General features: G+C 34.7%; 1 protein-coding gene across 7 annotated transcripts in view; it reads left to right on the top strand.

Annotated features, from left to right (window-relative positions):
• The window catches only part of MTF2 (metal response element binding transcription factor 2), a 93,956-nt gene that overhangs the window by 39,921 nt on the left and 35,360 nt on the right, over positions 1-18,675 (top strand). For 6 of the 7 annotated variants that reach the window (XM_036257477.1, XM_036257479.1, XM_036257481.1 and 3 more), the window contains 6 exons: positions 99-247; positions 2,759-2,854; positions 3,781-3,849; positions 5,893-6,016; positions 13,533-13,600; positions 15,418-15,588. In XM_036257477.1, the coding sequence (XP_036113370.1) occupies positions 99-247; positions 2,759-2,854; positions 3,781-3,849; positions 5,893-6,016; positions 13,533-13,600; positions 15,418-15,588 (677 nt within the window). The remainder of the gene's footprint in view (positions 1-98; positions 248-2,758; positions 2,855-3,780; positions 3,850-5,892; positions 6,017-13,532; positions 13,601-15,417; positions 15,589-18,675) is intronic. The other variant, XM_036257480.1, reaches the window with a different exon arrangement.

The following is an 18,675-nucleotide window of genomic DNA, read 5'->3' as shown; positions in this document are numbered from 1 at the left end:
AAATTTCTTCAGAAATTTTAGGAGCATTTTTAAGTAGTAGAATTGTATTTAAAAATTTATCCTTCACTCTTTTAAATAACCTTTTCCCTCTAATATAGAGGGGTGGTGCGCTTAAGAAAGGACCAAATGCCAAAGCATTGCAAGTCATGAAGCAGACATTACCCTATAGTGTGGCAGACCTTGAATGGGATGCAGGTCATAAAACCAATGTCCAGCAATGTTACTGCTATTGTGGAGGTCCTGGAGAGTAAGTAAATATATTTATTTTTTAATACCCTTTAAGTAATCTTTATTTGCTTGTTTTGTCGACTTTATTTTTGTTACTGATTTTGGTGTTGGAGTAATAGTAAATTGTAAATTCATGGAAGTGTCACTAAAGAAAATTGGGGGAGGGGAATTAGAAACTGTAGTTTTATTCTTTTTTTTTTTTAATTAAATATTTGCTAAGTAAATGAATCAATCCAGCAATCATATTTTCTACTCCCATGACTCACATACCAATAATGTTCTCTTTTCCAGGCTAAAATCTTCACTGCCATCAAAAATTCTTTTTGACATGACATCCAAACTCTGCATTTCTTGCTCATCAGAGTTACTCTTGAAATATGGTGTTATGATTTTAAAATTCACTGTTTCCAGGAATAGTCTGATAGAATATAATGGGACTACTAGAGTTTAGGACATTGTGCTTCTGTAGTTGCACAGAGAAATTGTATTACCTTTCTTTGGTCATCCCATAATATTCTTTTGGATTGTTTTGGTTTTGTAGGTGGTCAATTAAAACTTTAGCTTTTTTCCCATATACAAGCTGATACCAAGTCAAGATATGTATCATGTGCTACATTTAAAAACATTAGTGAATAACTTTACATTTAACTACTTAAAATTATTTGTGTTTGTGTGTGTGTGTCTTTCTTATGAGACTGCTTCTTTTAAGGTGATGCTGTATAGGAGAATGCTGGGACAAATAGGTACTCAGTGTTGAAAACATGAATAAATGAATATATAAATGAGTGAATTTTTAGTTCTTCGACCTCATCTCTGATCTTAGGGGATTTTGGGGATTTAACATTTTTATAATACTTCTCAGTTTTTGGTCACCTGCATATTTAAGAAACTAGTTTTTTATTTTATATCCTCACTAGAGGACATTTTTGCATTTATCTTCAGGTAGAGCAAGCAGAAGGGAGAGGGAGGAAGAGAGAAAGAAACATCGACGTGAGAGAGACACATCGAGTGGTTGCCACCCACACAACTTTAACCGGGGGCCGGGGACAAACTGCAGTCAAGGTATGTGCCCTTAGTGGGAACCGAACCCGGGACTTTCTGGTCCGCAGGCTGACGTTCTAACTGCTGAGCCAAACCGGCCAGGGCACTATCTAGTTTTTTAAATCACTTATAAAAGAGATGCATTGAACAGGCCTAGAGATTGATTTTTCTTCTTCACTCATTTATACATAGCATTTAGTTTAAAGCATTGTTCAAAATAGGGGGAAACTAAAAATAAAAAATAGGTGAAAACTATTAGAGACATTTTTTTTCCTTTATTGATTTTTTAGGGAGATGGAGAGAGAGAGATAGGAATATCGATGAGAGAGAACATCAATTTGCTGCCTCCTGCATGCCCCGTACTGGGGATCTGGTCCACAACCTGGGCATGTACCCTGATCGGGAATCGAACTGGTGACCTCTTGGTGCATGGGTTGATGTTCAACCACTGAGCCATACTGGCTGGACTATAGACATTATTTTATGAGGCAGATTGTTCATTGTTCTTTAAGTACCATGGCTACATGAATCAATATTGCTAATAGCTCTAACTTTAGCACCTAGCACAGTACTTGGAACAGTATTCATTAGTCCTTGATGAATAAGTATGACTTTACTTAGTATCAGTCTTCTTGCCTTTGTGTATGTGGGGCTCACTTGTTGAGCAAAGTAATTATTGGAAGAAAACATATTTTGGGTGGCAAATAAGGATATCAATATATCAAAACCATGTACTAACTGAATAGAGAGGATATCTTTAGTTGAAGATTCAGTTTTAGCATCTTTAGCTGTCTGAAACAGAACAAAATCTTTCCAAAGGCCTTTACCACCTGGTAGAGTCTTAGATTAGATGTATAATTATGATAATCAAATATATTAAATTGTTATATTGTCATATGCTACTTAACAGTGGGAATACTTTCTCAATGTGTCATTAGGTGATTTCATCATTGCATAAACATCATAGAGTATACTTACGTAGACCTAGATGATATACATCTAGGCTATATGGTATGTCAGTGTCATATATGTAGTCTGTTGTTTACCGAAATGTCATTATGCTTTGCATAAGTATACTTGTTTCCATTTTAATGGACGAGAATAGAAACACAGTGAAAATATAAAGCTGCTTATATCCATTTAGTATATGGGGCAAACAGCTGTACACATGAATGACCTCTGAAACTTACTTCTAGAGTGTAGAGTCAACGTGAAAGTCATCCCAGGAAAAGTCATCCCAGGATTGTGTTTTGATATAGATCCTTTACTAGTGTAGGAACCAGGCACTTGTTCTAGAGATTATATATTCTAATGAATAAGAGAGAGATGAAATGGTTAATGTTAATGACCTTTTTGGGAAAGAAAATATTTGACAGTAGAAATGTGATACTATAAGCAGAACTGTATTCTGCCCAATAACACTAAAAACAAAAACAAAAACAAAACCGGCCTCATCAAAAGGTAGTAATTTTAATCTTTTTTCTTATAGCTGGTATTTAAAGATGCTACAGTGCTGCAAATGTAAGCAGTGGTTTCATGAGGCTTGTGTGCAATGCCTTCAAAAGCCAATGTTATTTGGAGACAGGTGAGAAGGGCATTTGAATTTTCCTGTTCGATTTTTATATTTTTTTAGCTTTTTTATTGTGGTTATATTTGAAGTTTTTGATTTCTAGAAGTCATTTTAATCGTGATTTGTAAAGAGGTCACTTTAGAGGGAAAATATTGAGTAATATACTTAAATTATGTATAATTTTAAAATACACATAATTTTTGTGCGTTTGGATATTATTCCAGAAAAAAGCAGCTTTTAAGTATTTGATTAGTGATGACATTTACAAATATGTATTCCCCCCACAATGTTCTAAACTATTCTCATTGGTATTTTCCTTTAAAGAACCTCAAAGGGATCCTATGACAGAACATTGGAAAAGGACAAAGAACCTTGATACACACAATTTACACCTTATATCTAAAGAATTTCTTAAAGTAGAGTTAATGTGTTTTCTGGATTAAGAGAATGTGGAATAGCAGAACTCTAGGAAGAAAAATTAAAGTAGAGCACTAAACTTGGCATCAAAAACCTTGTTTTAAATCTTGGCTTATGCTATTAACTACCTTTCTGATCTTAGGAAGGTCAACTTGTCTCCTAGACCTACTTTACGAAATTGTTTTAAGTATTAAACTTAACAATGTAGATCAAGTAGCCACAATTCCTGATACACACAAGCCTTTAGTAAACTAGGCCTGCATATGAATCTGTGTGTGAACTCCGAAGATTTCTAATGGTTAAAAAAGGAATATCTATTCTCTCCAGGTGTGAACTGTTTTCATTATTTGTCATTACTGGAAAAGAAATTCTTTGAATCACAGACAGTGTTATAATTCAAATTATATTTTGCTCTATCAATCCTTATGTCAGTTGTAGGCTATCCAGTTGCTGAGTATCAGCTTTGTTAAATAATTTATGTATACTCTTGATTATTCAATATACAACTTTTTCTTTTTCCTTAGGTTTTATACATTTATTTGCTCTGTCTGCAGTTCTGGACCTGAATACCTCAAACGTCTACCATTACAGTGGTAAGTAAAGACCTTGCTGTTAAGAAACAAAAGAGAGCCATATTCTTTTTTTTTTTTTAACTTAAAAAAAAATTTTTATCCTCACCCAAGGACATCTTTGCATTTATCTTCAGATAGAGTGGAAGGGCGAGAGGAGGGAAGAGAGAGAGAGAGAGAGAGAGAGAGAGAGAGAGAGAGAAACATCGACGCGAGAGGCACGTCAAGTGGTTGCCACCCACACGACCCGAACTGGGGCCAGGGACAAACTGCAACTGAGGTACATGCCCTTAGTGGGAACCGAACCCGGGACTCTCTGGTCCGAGGACCAACATTCTAACCTCTGAGCCAAAGTGGCCAGGACCTTTTTTTTAACCCTCAAAAAATATCCAAGGATCTTTTTCCATTTATCTTCAGATAGTGTAGGAGGGAGGAGAGAGGGAGAGAGATAGGGAAACATTGGTGTGAGAGACACATCAATAGGCTGCCTCCCACAGGACCCAGACCAGGGCCTGGGAGGAACGGTACGTGCCCTTGGCCAGAATCAAACCAGCAACTCTTTGGTCAGTGGGCTGATGCTGTAACCACTAAGCCAAACCAGCTGGGGCGAGAGCCATATCCTTAAACCTATAGCATAAAACTTTATATGTACATTTATTTGACTTAAACCTGATGTCATCTTCACCAAGGATTATCTAGTTTTATTGCTAACGTAATAAGCCATTCATCTTCTGACATAAAATGTAACTTTTAAAAATATCTTTTAGATCTTCAGAACTCTTATACATGTTTCTAGTTTCATTGGACCTTCAGACTAGCATACAGTAAAAAAGAGAAAGTTCTTATTACAAATATGCCAATTTCTGCTTCAGAGTACTAATTCTTGGGCATGAATATGATGAATTTGGGAGATTTAATGATAAAATATTTATACAGTGGTTCCCCCTACCCTAAGGGGAATACGTCAAGATTCCAAGTGGATGCCTGAAACTATGGATAGAATTGAACCCTGTATTATATTATGGTTTTTCCTATACATACATGAACACACTTTACACCTTCTCTTTGGTAAATTGCCAACATCACTACTCTTGGGCTTTGTGCTTATTATTTAGTAAGATAAGGTTTATTTGAACACAAGCAGTGTGATATTGTCACAGTCCATCTGATAACCAAGGTGGCTACTAAGTGACTAATGGGGAAGTAGTGTATACAGCCTGAATATGCTGGAAAAATAATGATTCACATCCCAGTGGGACAGAATGGGATGGCACAAAATTTCATTATGCTACTCAGAACAGTACACAGATTGAAACTTAGAAATTGTTTATTTCTGGAATTTTCCATTTAATAGTCTTGAACTGCAGTTGACCACAGGGTAACTTAAAACACTGAAAACAACCCTGGCCGGTTTGGCTCAGCGGTTAGAATGTCGGCCCATGGATCAAAGTTGCAGGTTCAATTCTAGTCAAGAGCATGTATCTCGGTTGTGGTTCGTCCCTGGAGACCAGTCAATGTGTCTATCTCACATCGATGTTTCTCTCTTTCTCCCTTTGTCCCTCCCACTCTAGCTGAACAAAAATGGAAAAATATCCTTGGGTAAGGATTGAAAAAAACAACAAAAACATTGAAAGCAAAACTGATGCTAAGGGGGACTCCTATAGTAACTACTTAGAAATTTTTATTAAATGTTTTATATATTTTAGGAAAAGATAACACTTATGAATCGGGTAAAGTCTATTAAAGGGTGATCTATGCTGTAGCTTACATATAATAAAGAAAACAAAATTTTTTATTGTAAAGTGTGTTTTTTTAAAGTCAGATTCTTTTCAAATTCATCTAAAGAAATTATTCAAATATCTTTTAGTTTATAGTTTAGGAAAGTAAATATTTAGCTAATACTTTTCCAATTATTTATTACATTGTGACTATGACTTAGGATAGTGACCATCTGTTCACCTAAATACTTCACATTGGATTTTTAAAATTGCTGGTATAAAAAACTGATTTCTTAACAATAACCAAAAATATATTTTTTTTGTATATTTTTATTTCTTTGGATTCCAGGGTAGATATAGCACACTTATGCCTTTACAACCTAAGTGTTATTCACAAGAAGAAATACTTTGATTCTGAACTTGAGCTTATGACATACATTAATGAAAACTGGGATAGATTGCACCCTGGAGAGGTAAGTGGTTTTAGAGCTAACTTTATTAACTAATTGATGTCTTTTTCTATTTTTGTTAAAAGCAACTAAGACATGCTTATAAACCACACATCTAAAGTAGAATTTTATTTTTAGTTCAGGGAGAAATAACTCTGGCAAGAATATCAAGACCAGCCCTCTCATCATCCTATTTGTTGCCTGTTGACGAGGGTAAAAATGGAGGAGGAGGAAGTAAATTACTTGAAAATTTCATTTTCTGAAATAAGAATCATTGTAGTTATAGAAGGGAGTAAGAAATCCTTATTATTGAGTACCGTACTTACAGTTTTTCCTTATTTTCTCTAAGTTTTCTGTCAACTTAGAGATGTAACTAATTCTTCTTTACACACCTCTTGTTGGTACTTGCTTATAAATCTTTGACTTCCTGGAATGGTAGGACCCACTAATAGTGTTAAAAGAATAAGTTAGAGAGTGAAGCTATCTGAGTTGGAGATTTTGTCCCTCATACAGACATTTCGTTCTGCTTTTCATTTGTACAATATAACCACTGATGCTGATTTACAAAGAATCTTATTTTAAAGCAATATAAAAGTTAATGCACGTTCATTGAAGATTTTTGAAGTTATTCTAGTTACTTTCACAATAGCACAATGAAGAAAGTAACTAGAATAACTTCAATCGTTATCTGGTTGTTAGCACTTATTTAAAATTATTGAAATATAGCTATTAACTACTCTTAGGTTAAATAATTGTTTTATAACGTGGAATTAGATAAATAAATTTTAGTCACATTATATTTTTATGTAAAGTGATTTGAAATTTAGGAATAAATTCTGTATTTGAAGCCTTTAGACATGTGGCATTTCATAAGGTTCATATCAAAAAGGATATTAAGGGTTTTTTTGGGTTTTTTTAGGGGTTTTATGGGGCATCACAGAGCATAGTGCACATTTATTTAAAAGTTAGTGGTAGATCAGTGGCATAAAATACAACACTTGCAGAATACTTAGATTTTAAAACCAAAGATATTATTAAAATCAATTGAACTAAGGTATTTTGATTGTTAGAAACTGAAATATAATGGTTTTGTAAAGTTTTTTGTTCAGTGCTTCTTTTTCTGAAGTTTAAGAGAAAATTAGTGACTTGTAAATTTGATAAATTTTAATAAACTGATTAGTATAAAAGAAAAAAGAAAGTGTAAGGCACTAGTAACTGCAGTGTTCTTTTTTTTAAATGTTTTTATTGATTTATTGTTTTTTGAGAGAGAGAGAGAGAGAGAAACATTGATTTGCTGCCTCCTGCACACCCCCTACTAGAGATCGAGCCCGAATCCCGGACATATGCCTTGACAGAGAATCGAACCCGGACCTCTCAGTCCATGGGATGGTGTTTAATCCACTGAGCCACACCAGCCAGGCTGTAGTATTCTTTATAGCCATCTTAATATCTTATGTTCTAATACATGCATTTCTTTCTTTCTAGTCATGGTTCTTCAGCATTTTATATGCAGATACATCTGCATTCCTGTTAGTACATTTCATATTCTACATGATTAAATACTGCAGTGGTTACTTTAATGTAGACAGTGGAAGTACATATAAAAATTCATGCTGTTTTATTTAGTTCAAATGCTATTAATTTTTTATGAAAATTAAGAATATCTACATTTTAGTCAAGAGGCTTAAAATGGAAAACTAAAATCACAATTAGTCTACTTTTTTTTTTTTTTTTTATCCTTACCCGAGGACATTTTTGCTTTTATCCTCAGATAGAACGGGAGGGAGAGAGAGAGGAAGAGAGAGAGAAACATCGATGTGAGAGAGAGACATCTAGTGGTTGCCACCCACACGACCCTGGTTCCCAACTGGGGCTGGGGACAAACTGCAACCGAGGTACGTGCCCTTAACAGGAACTGAACCCGGGACTCTCTGGTCCGCGGGTCAATGCTCTAACCGCTGAGCCAAACAGGCCAGGGCACAATTAGTCTATTTTTTAAACAATGAGTTCAGTTTATGAATTTCAGGTACTCTCAGTTCCAGCTGAACTTCTGATACATATCAGAAGAAATTTATTTCAGTAATAGATACAGATTTTCATTTTCTGTAGTTTATTAGATAATGTCCTTGAAATAATAAATTCCAGTTTTTTATTCTTTGACAATATAGAAAAATATTTTTCTTTTTATTTAAAAATTAAGAAAAACATGATTAAAATAAAACAAAACTTTAACAACAAAACAGTTTTACTTTTTTGAGGAGCATTTACGTTTTTTTTTTTTTTTTGAGCCATCGAATTATCAGGACAAGTGATTTTTGAATCATTTCTTATTGCTCTTTCTCTGCTTTAAAAAAAAAAGTTCAGACCTCTTAGAATAGTCATGTGTCTTCAGCCTGGTCATTTATAGGTGGAACTCCAAGTTTTAATTCTTTGTTAATTTTCATAGTAATTTACATCTTAACTTAGTAAAGAGACCATAAAATTTATGCCAGTTGGTAATGTTTATTTAGTGATTTTAATTTAGCTTACTTTTAAATGTGTATATTAATAGAAACAAAGAATACAAATGATGGATTATTCCATATTATTAAAAAAGTAAATCTTTGATTAACTGAAGTTGAATTGCAAATTGGATTTTGTCACGAATTCAAATTTAGGTTATCAAAAATTTTTTGTTTATATTTGTGTTCAAAATTTTAAAAATTAGTATTAATTACTTTCAAAACATAGGACATTCTGTATGCTAAGTATATTATTGATTAATTGAGAACCTGGGAGTACTCCAGGGACATTTTGAACATCAATTTTTATTACACATACTATTGATTATATGACAGACTCTTGCCCTAGAAGTTTCTCCTCAAAAATGACATGAAGCAGAAAAGTAGTTAGGATTTTACTCTTTCAAATGTGGAGTTTCCTTCCCTATTCCATTTAGGTAAAAAAAAATTTTTTTTAAATCTTGTGATGATTTGAGAAGTTGAGATCTTTATGGCATTTTGTTTGGGTACATATAATGGATACCTAGTCACAGAGAGGCACTTCCTCATATTTACCATTTCTGAACTGCATATAACATATTTATATATGATGACTGGCTAAAGTCAAATGGTATTTCTATGCTGTTTAAGAAACCTAATAAATAATTATTTACATTTCTAGTTACTTGGAGCAATCTTATATTGAATCAGTGGTGTCTGTTCAGTGTATTGTGCTTTTTTTATTGGTATAAAGCAAGTACTGTGACCTCTTTTTTTTTTTTAATCGCTTTTATAAATTTTTCTTTATTGATTTTAGAGAGAGAGTAAGGGAGAGGGGTAGAGAGACATCGATAAGAGAGAACATAGATCAGCCGCCTCCTTCATGCCTTGCACTGGGGTCAGGCCTACAACCTGGGCATGTTCCCTGACCAGGAATTGAATTGGAAACCTCTTGGTGCTTGGGTTGACCCTCAGCCACTGAGCCATAGCAGCTGGGCAGCTGATTTTAGAGAGAGGAAAGGAGAGAGAGAAAAACATGAATTGGCTGCCTCCCTCACGCGCCCCAGCCAGTAATTGGACCAGCAACCTCGGTATATGCCCTGACGGGGAATCGAACCTATAACCTTTTGGTGCAGGGGAGGATGCCACAACCAGCTGAGCCACACTGGCCAGGGCCCATGACCTCTGATAATAACCAAAAGAAATTTCAAAATCATTAAATTTATTTTGGAGAATATATCCTTTCATACTGAAAGGCAAATTTAACATTTATGTAGCATTTTTTTCAGGATTGCTGTGAAGAGAAGCTGAAACTTTAAGAACATATTCTAGAATATATAATTTGATATCATGTTTCCTTATGTAATTTTTTTATATCTTTGAGAATAAGTTAATCTCATAGACTGAGTATAGCTGTTTCAGAAATTGTTTTGAAATATTTTCTTTGGGTTAGTAAAAATTTGTAATATAACATTTGAGACCCCAAATAAAGGTGCTTAAGGTATTAATAACAGATTTCTTTGGGGAGTTAAAATGAGATAATACTTTCTGGAATCTGCCTGTTATCGTTTGTCTGTGATGCCTTAGGTGACTTGAAATCCTAGTTCTGGAAGAATAACCCACTTCTCTGTCAACTGTGGTCTTAATATTGCTATCTCACTTTTGAGGAATGTAGGGGGAAAAGCATAGATAAAACTCAAATGAAATACTGTGGCAGAAATGATGCTTTGGTTAGAAGAAAATGTATAATAGAGGTGGTATATTAAGAAATCTAGTTAACAAAAATATGTGGGGCCTTGAGTGATTATATATTAGCATGCAGTGTATAGGTCTGTAGACAAATAATTTAAGCTGTTTGTCATGCTAAGCCTATGTGGCAGGAAAGTCAACATGAGTAATTGGATATGGGTGTATTTTAATGAAGTGGAAAGAGTTGTAACTATACACAATAGGATTTGTGTCTGTACAGAAATATACAACAAGGAAAATAAAAGCACAGTGTGAGATTGGTATCTTCTAATACAGATGATTTGATTTACACTATAATATTTGCACTCTTAGTTTTCAAAATACAGCATGGAATTCCTTGACCTCATGTGCAAATTGAAATATAGTCTTTTGCAAAACAGTCCAGGAGTGCTAAAGGAACTCAGAGATAAAATTTCAGAGAGCCATAGAGAAGAAGTACTAAAAGAAAGGCAAGAGTTCATTGTGATTTTCAAAAAGTAGAAAGGAGTGGATTTGAGAAATTAGAAAGTTTTATGGTTGGTTGTTAGCCAAATGGTAGAGCAGATTTTCAAATACATGGTTTGTGAAGATTTAAGAAACAGTAAGGAGAGAACACTGATTTATTAGAATAAGTCATATTAAATACCCTGGATTCTTTTTTGTTATGGTTTGCAAAATTGGTATGGGTATGGTTTAGCCATAGTACAACTCAATTTCATATAAGATTGAAATGTTAACTGGTTAAAGTAAAAATTAAATGGATTTGTAGCTAATTTAATGACAGTAATAAAAGCCATTAATGACTTGGAAATATATATATATATATATATTAATTTTATTTATTGACTTGAGAGAGAAGGAGGGAAGGGGGGGGAGAGGGAGAGGGAAACATCAGTATATTGTTCCACTTAGTTGTGTATTCATTGGTTGCTTCTTGTATGTGCACTTATTGGAGATCTAACCCACAATCTTGACACATGGGGATGATGCTCTAACCAACCGAGCAACCTGGCCAGGGCCTCAGCCTAGAAATATTCTTTTTTTTCCCTCACCCAAGGATATTTTCCCATTTTTTTATTCAGATAGAGCAAGAGGGAGAGAGAGGAAGAGAGAGAGAGAGAGAGAGAGACATCGATGTGAAAGGGACATATCGAGTGGCTGCCACCCGTGAAACCCAACCAGGGCTGGGGACAAACTGCAACCGAAGTACATGCCCTTAGCGGGAACCGAACCTGGGTCTCTCTGGACTGCAGGCCGATGCTCTAACCGCTGAGCAAAACCGGCCAGGGCTAGAAATATTCTTGAGGGAGAGTTCAGTGGAGAGCAACAAACAGGATCTGTCTTTGTCTCTACCCCCAGTATGACAGAATTAAGAGAAAAGATAATTTTGGACACTGAGCTGCCAACAAAATCAGATTAACGGAGTTCTGCTTTTACGTTTAAATACACAAACAGTACAGAGAAGAAGCAGGTATGGTAGGGGATACTTGATTTGATAGAAGTTTATCAAGTCAGATTTTAGAGTTAGGGTGGGGACAGGGTGAGGGATGAGGAAGAGGATGGAATTAGGTAACCAAAGCTTAATATGAAATAGTCATGTGGTGTTGGTGCTAAAAACTTTAACCTAATCTTATAATTAGACATGATAGCTGCTGTCAAATATTTGAATAACTATCTTGTAAAAGAGGGAGTAGAAGAGTTTCAGGAAGGAAAGTTTTGTGCACCTATAGAATGGGGTCCCTCAGTAGGTAGGTACCTCATCAGCTTTTCATCAATGGTAATAATAAGGTTGAATGACTATCAGTACTATAAAAGGGATTGCAGTGTGTTGATGGAAACTTGAATTACATGGACATCTAGGGTCTCTTTCAAGTTTTAAAGTCTGATTCTGTTATTTTTACTTTAATGGAAATTCTCTATCATTGTATACTTCACAGATTATAGTAGGAGAAAGTGATAGAGTAATATGGAGAAATGAGCAAGAAACTGTTCCTGCCCCACCCCCTTTTAGCACCAAGTACATTGGCACAGAATTGGCTCTCAATGAATGTTAAATGAGTGGACTTATTGTTGTCACTTGGATTCAAGTTCTAGCTGTCTCACTAACTAGCCATGTGAATTTGAGCAGTTCATTTAATCTTTATATCAGTTAACTAATAGAGTTGTAGTACATGACTATAAGTCTCTTCTTCCTCCAGCATTCTATTTGGCAGATTTGTTTGCTCTTGTTACTTGAAGCAGTTCTGAGATTTGGGAGTTTTACCTGGTAAAGAACATAATTGGCAGAATTTTGAAAGTCAGCTGTGATATTTTGGAAGTTTTTTTTTGTTTTTTGTTTTTAAATTTTTTGTGGCTTTGAGGATGGTCCTTTTATTAGATGGGTTTTTTTTTTTTTTTTGCTATTGTGCCCCAGTCTTTAAACATTGAAGAAGAAACCGAAATGGCTCTGCAGGAATCCCTTTTGAAACAATAGACTACTTTCTATAATTTAATATTTAGATTTTAAAATGGTTTGTGATGATAAAAAATTACTGAGCCAATTTGAGTTTTAGGATTGGCTGTAGTCTGTAGTTCTAAAAATAGAATCCTTAAATTTCACAGTTTTTAAAATTATAGAAATTATTGATTTTACTAATAAAAGTACTGGGAAAACAAATGGTATATTTCTTATTACTTTTTTTTTTTAATTTTAGAAAGGGAGGAAGAGAGAGAGAGAAACATCAATGTGAGAGAGATACATCAATTAATTGCCTTCTCGTACACTCCATGACCAGGGATAGAACCCACAACTTCGGTATGTGTCCTAACCAGGAATCAAACCCTCAACCTTCTGGTGTACTGGACGATGCTCCAACAATCTGAGCCACACTGGCCAGGGCTTTTTTATTACCTTTTATACTCCTGTCTATTCATATCTAAAGAATATCTATTAGAAGCTTTTATGGTTGGTATTAAGTTGATATTAAAGTAATTCAAATGTATTACTTCCCTAGGTTATAAAATTAAAATAAATGTATGATAACTAATACAATCCCATTTTTGTAGTGTTACACAGGTTATAGTTCTTTCAGACATATCATTTCACGTGATCTACAATTGTTAGTAAAGTAATTAGTGCAGGATTTATATTCTTTTTATAGGTAAGAAAACAAGCCTTGGGAGGTTAAGGGATCTTAGATCACAGAGCTAGTCAGTGTGAGGACCTGGAATTAGAACTTGATCTTCTATCAGTTAGTATGCTTTCTTCTGCATTACATTGCCTCTATCTAGCACCTGTATATTACTATTTGATGAAATTATACTACGTTAAATTGTTTCTTGATACTTCACAGCTGGCAGACACACCAAAATCTGAAAGATATGAGCATGTTCTGGAGGCATTAAATGATTACAAGACCATGTAAGTTGATTTATTTTATGTATCCCTATGAGGGAGACATTTATGAAGTATAAGGAATAATGGCATTGTTGGAGAATTGTGGGATTTGTGTGTAGAACTAGTACATAACAGTTTAAAATTTCTAATGTCCTATTCTTTCAATTAGAGTAGAGCATTGATTCTCAAGGACCTCTTGGAGAAGGGAAGAGCAATCCTATGGGAATGGGGGATGGGAGGCAGAATATTAGTATATCAGGGGAATTTGGCCTGGTCATTTGAAAAATACAGTCAATAATGACATGTTTTTATAAGTAATCTACCTAATAGTAAAACAAAATCTTGTTAGCTGGTGGGAATATGCAGAAGGTAGGGGAATATACTGTAGAGAATATGGGTTTTAAAATTAGATCTTTTATGGTTTTAAAAGATTAGTTATTACCGTAAATTATAGAAAAGTAGTATTAGTGGTCTAAGTTTTTAATAATTAAAAACTGATATTGTTTTTAATATCAGTTTGATATTGTTGGATATTTTCTTATCTAGATCTTTCCTTTTTAAAAAATCCAGCATATTTGTATTTCTTTAAAATATTTTCAAAATATTATAGAAATAATATTTTAAATGTATGTGCTAGCTTCGACCATTGAATTACATTATAAAATTTTTGTTAACAAGTTGTTGTTTTTGTACTTAACAACATTCCCTTATTTAAAAAGTGTTATAAAAAATGTTATAATTACTAATAGCCAGATCTTTAGGCCAGCTCAAAAACCCATAAAGTACCTGAGCAGTTACTGTGTTGGTAAAAATACTTTATTGGACAATGAATTCTGTAATTCAGTTTAGGGTGCCAGAAATATATGTGTTTCTATTATAGTAGAAATGGGAGCTTCTCTTTTTTCAATCCTACATAAAAGTGGAAGAATAATCTAAGCATTTGATAGTGGTTCTTGTAGCTAGGCAGGCAGAACTAAGATAGACTAGGATGTTTTGGAATAAGAACCCTATAGGCGCTAGGAAAGGGTTAAGGAGCATGTTTTTCAGAGACCCAAGCCCACACCAAAATAACATTTCTCTGCTCTAGGCTATTTCCAATTTCAGATCTGACACACTAGATATTTCTTTTTATTTTCTGGGTTTTTGGGATTGGTCCCCTACTTTTATTTATTTTCTAAATAAGTTTTTATTGATTTTTTTTTTTTTAGAGAGAGAGGAAAAGAGAGAGAGATAAAAACATCGTTGGGAGAGAGAAACATTGATTGCCTGTCTCCTGCACGCCCCGTACTAGGGATCGAGCCCACATGTGTCCTGACTAGCAATCGAACCAGGACCTCTCAGTCCATGGGACGATGCTCAGTCCATTAGCCACACTGCCAGGCCCACTTTCTTTTACAATGTTGTTACCTTTACTTTCTGACCAGAGTTTCTCACAGATACACTCTCAAGTAGAATTCTTTTTTTCCTTCACCTTTTTTTGAGATATTTTGAACAGATGACACTATAATATGGAAAGACATACTGGGAACAAAAAGATACCACTACATACTCTTCTTCCCTTTAAAAAGTTAGATGCCATGCTTCAAAAGAAAGGTAGACATGTACATATCTCTCGTCCTTTTGATCCTAACCCTCCCTCCCTGTTCTTCCATCATGTCCTACTGTGGACTGGCTCTGGTGCAGCTAAGAACCAAGGAATGTAACGGGAAATACAAAAGAAGCTTTTGTAGTACTGGGTGGACTTTCATGTATAAATACTTTATATCTGAAAGTTGAGTTAGGGTCTGCCATGTATATGTGTTCAGTTTTTAAATTTTTAGTTAATTTTTTTAAAAATTTAGGTTTATGTCTGGGAAAGAAATAAAGAAGAAGAAGCATTTGTTTGGGTTGCGAATTCGTGTTCCTCCTGTGCCACCAAATGTGGCTTTCAAAGCAGAGAAAGAGCCTGAAGGAACATCCCATGAATTTAAAATTAAAGGCAGAAAGGCATCAAAACCTATATCTGATTCAAGGTAAAAGTTGATCTGTGGCTTAGTTTTTCTCTTTAGTTTATTTGTAACTAAAAATGTGTATTATTTAGTCTCATTAGTGTATTTGATGAGTGGTAGTCACCCTCATTTGTTTCACTGTTTATAATTTTTTATGTAGACAAGGTACAAATAGCTAATGCTAGATGTTTATTCATTTATTTTAGATCTTAAGCTTTCTAAGAATAAGCGCTATTGATTTGGTTAGCAAACAGCTTAAATGCTGGCCTGTTTATTTCTTTGTTTATTTCTCATTTATTCATTCATTCCATTTATCAAGCTCCTTACTATTTGAGTGCTGGGGATATAATAACAAACAGGACAGACTTCCTTTCTGCCCTGATTGGGTTTACATTATGGTGGGGAAGAAAGGTGATAAAAAAGTAAAATAATTGCAAATCATGCTGGTGCCATTTAGGAAATAGCATACAGATTTAGACTGTACTGGATGGATAGAGAGCATTGGGTCTACTTAAGAAGTTGAAACTTAAAGAATGACAATGACCTAATAATTTGAAGAACAAAGGGAAGAATAATCTAGCAGAAATAACAAGGGTGAAAGCTGTGAGTCATGTTCTAGGAAACTCCTAGAAGGATTTTGAGGTAAGAATGAGGGCTAGAGAGTGGCATCAAGTGTTGGAAAGGCTGGGTGGGGCATGATCGTATAGAATAGAGTCTTATAGGTTTCATAAGGACTTTGGGTTGTTTTCTGTGAATAATGGGGAACTATTTAAAGATACAAGCAGATTGGTTATCTTTTAGAAGTATTTCTTTGGATGCTGTTTGGAGAGTGAATAGGTATAGAGTTAAGAATAGAAGCAAGAGAAAATTATAATAAGACTCTTGAAGTTGTCTAGGTAAGAGATAGATCATGATTGCTTGTGCAGTGGTAGGTTCAAACAGTCAAATGGAGAGAAAATAGATTCAGGATGTCTGTTGGAAGCAGAACTTACTGGCTATGCTTACTAATTAAATTTACCAAAGAAAGAGAGGAAAGAAGTTAAACAATGCCCAGGTTTCTGGCTTGAGCAACTGGTGGGTTGTGCCTGTATCCAAAATCTGAAAGAACAGAATTTGACAAGTGTTCACAGAATGAAGTGTTCTTCTGTTTCATACTCACTGAGTTTGAGATTCTTACAAGGGATATCTAAGTGATGATAATGATGTTAGATATAGTCAGTTGGCTCGGGAGAGGTTAGGACACATGATATAAATTTGGAAACCATGAGAATGAATGAAATTACCTAGGGAGCAGGAAGAAAGAACAGAATATGGCCCAAAACAATGCCCTGATAACCATTTAGAGATTTGGAAGAGGTCAAATAAATGCAGGAAACTATAAAGACTAATCAGTGAAATAGGAGGAAACCAGAAAAGTTTAGTGTCACAAAAACCAAAGAAGGGCAGTGTTTCAAGAAAGATGGGTGTATTAAATGCTACTAAGAGGTGGATTAAGATGGGAAAAAAATGTGTATGGGATAAGAGAGCATTCTGTTATTAGTGACCTTGACAAAAACAATTTTTTTGAGAGGTAAAGCTTGAAGATTAAAGTGGGTTGAAATGTGATTGAATCTGGCACTGCCAGATATACATGTCAAAACTGGGCTTTTTCTACAAATAAGGGGCAGAGGGAGATTAAAAATAATGATGATAATAGTAACAAAGGAAGAGGTAATTTTAAAATTCTCTGACAAGGAAGCAAGTGGAAGGGTATATATGTCTTCAACTCTCAGAAGCAGTTTTACTGTGAATGGAAGTTAACGAATGAAATGGAAGCTGAAGAGGGGGAAGGGAGTAACCAAGTGATGTTTTTTTAACAGATAAAAGATAATTGGAACCTGTTTTTTGTGTGCTAGTAGGAATGATCCTGTGGAGCAGAAGAGATTGGTATAGGAGATAAAGGAGGTGATTGAAGACATTGTAAAGTCTTTGAGAAGCCAAAAGGGAAGGCATTTTAGAGCCTAAATGTGGGAGTAGTCTTTGATAGGAGGACTTACACCTTTGAGTTGAAATGGGGTGAAAAAGGAGAAGATAGGTACAGATGCTGGTTTTATTGTAGATTTGCCATTTGGAAGATGACTAAAGTTATTGACTGATAGCTTCTATCTTTTCTCAGTGAAATAATGATGCAAAGATAGTTGAGAGGGAAATTTAAGGAGCGAGTAAAAGTTATGAGGTAGTCCTTTTGGAGAGTTAAGAAAATGTAATCCATTTGAGTTTGTAATAAAGTAGATACTATTTAAAGCTGGGTTTTTTTTTGAAGGAAAGACTATTCTTATTACTTACAAATTTTATGATTAATCCTTTGCTAGCAATTGCTCATATGTTGAATTAGAAAAACGTTTGTACAAACTTTCTTTTTCATTCCTATCATGATTTTGATAGGACACTCCATCTGTGGTAGATGCCAGGTTTTTATTTGTTGCTACCAGGTAATGGTTCAACATTCTTTAAAAGCATTCTTAGTTCCTTCTGGGCCCCATGTGTGAAGTGGCCCTTTTAATCTGAGAGTACTTTCCTTAGTCACGGTTGGTGCTTTTAAATGTTATGTTGATCATCTTTCAAAAAAGAAAATATATGCCATATCCATCTTGTCCTTGACTTTTGATTGTAGTTACGGTTTGTTCTTCTAGCTCCCCTATTTGTACTTCCACCTTTATTCTCCAACCGTAATTTGGTGTCTGGAATTTCTCCATTGACCTCATTCCAGCCTATTATATAGTATTGTTCCTTTATTGTTTTTGTTAATCCTCACCTGAGGATATTTTTCCATCAATTTTTTTAAATAGAGTAGAAGGGAGGGGGATAGAAAGATAGAAATATCATTGTGAGAAAGACATTGATTGGTTGCCTCCTGCATGACTCCGACTGGGGCCAGGGATCTAACCTGTAACCCAGGTACACGCCCTTGGCCAGGAATTGAACCCTCAACCCTTTGGTCCACAGGCCAATGCTCTAACGACTAAGCGAAACCAGCCAGGGCTTTGTTGTTGTTTTCAATTGAATTGTTTTAAATAACTTTCTTATAGCACTTATCCCATTTTATTAGCTTCCTTGTATTACACATTTGCC

Source organism: Molossus molossus, unplaced genomic scaffold, assembly GCF_014108415.1.
Source record: "Molossus molossus isolate mMolMol1 unplaced genomic scaffold, mMolMol1.p scaffold_m16_p_12, whole genome shotgun sequence".
Lineage (NCBI taxonomy): Eukaryota > Metazoa > Chordata > Mammalia > Chiroptera > Molossidae > Molossus > Molossus molossus.
The sequence above is the reverse complement of the archived record's forward strand: the minus strand, read 5'-3'. Positions and strand labels throughout refer to the sequence as shown.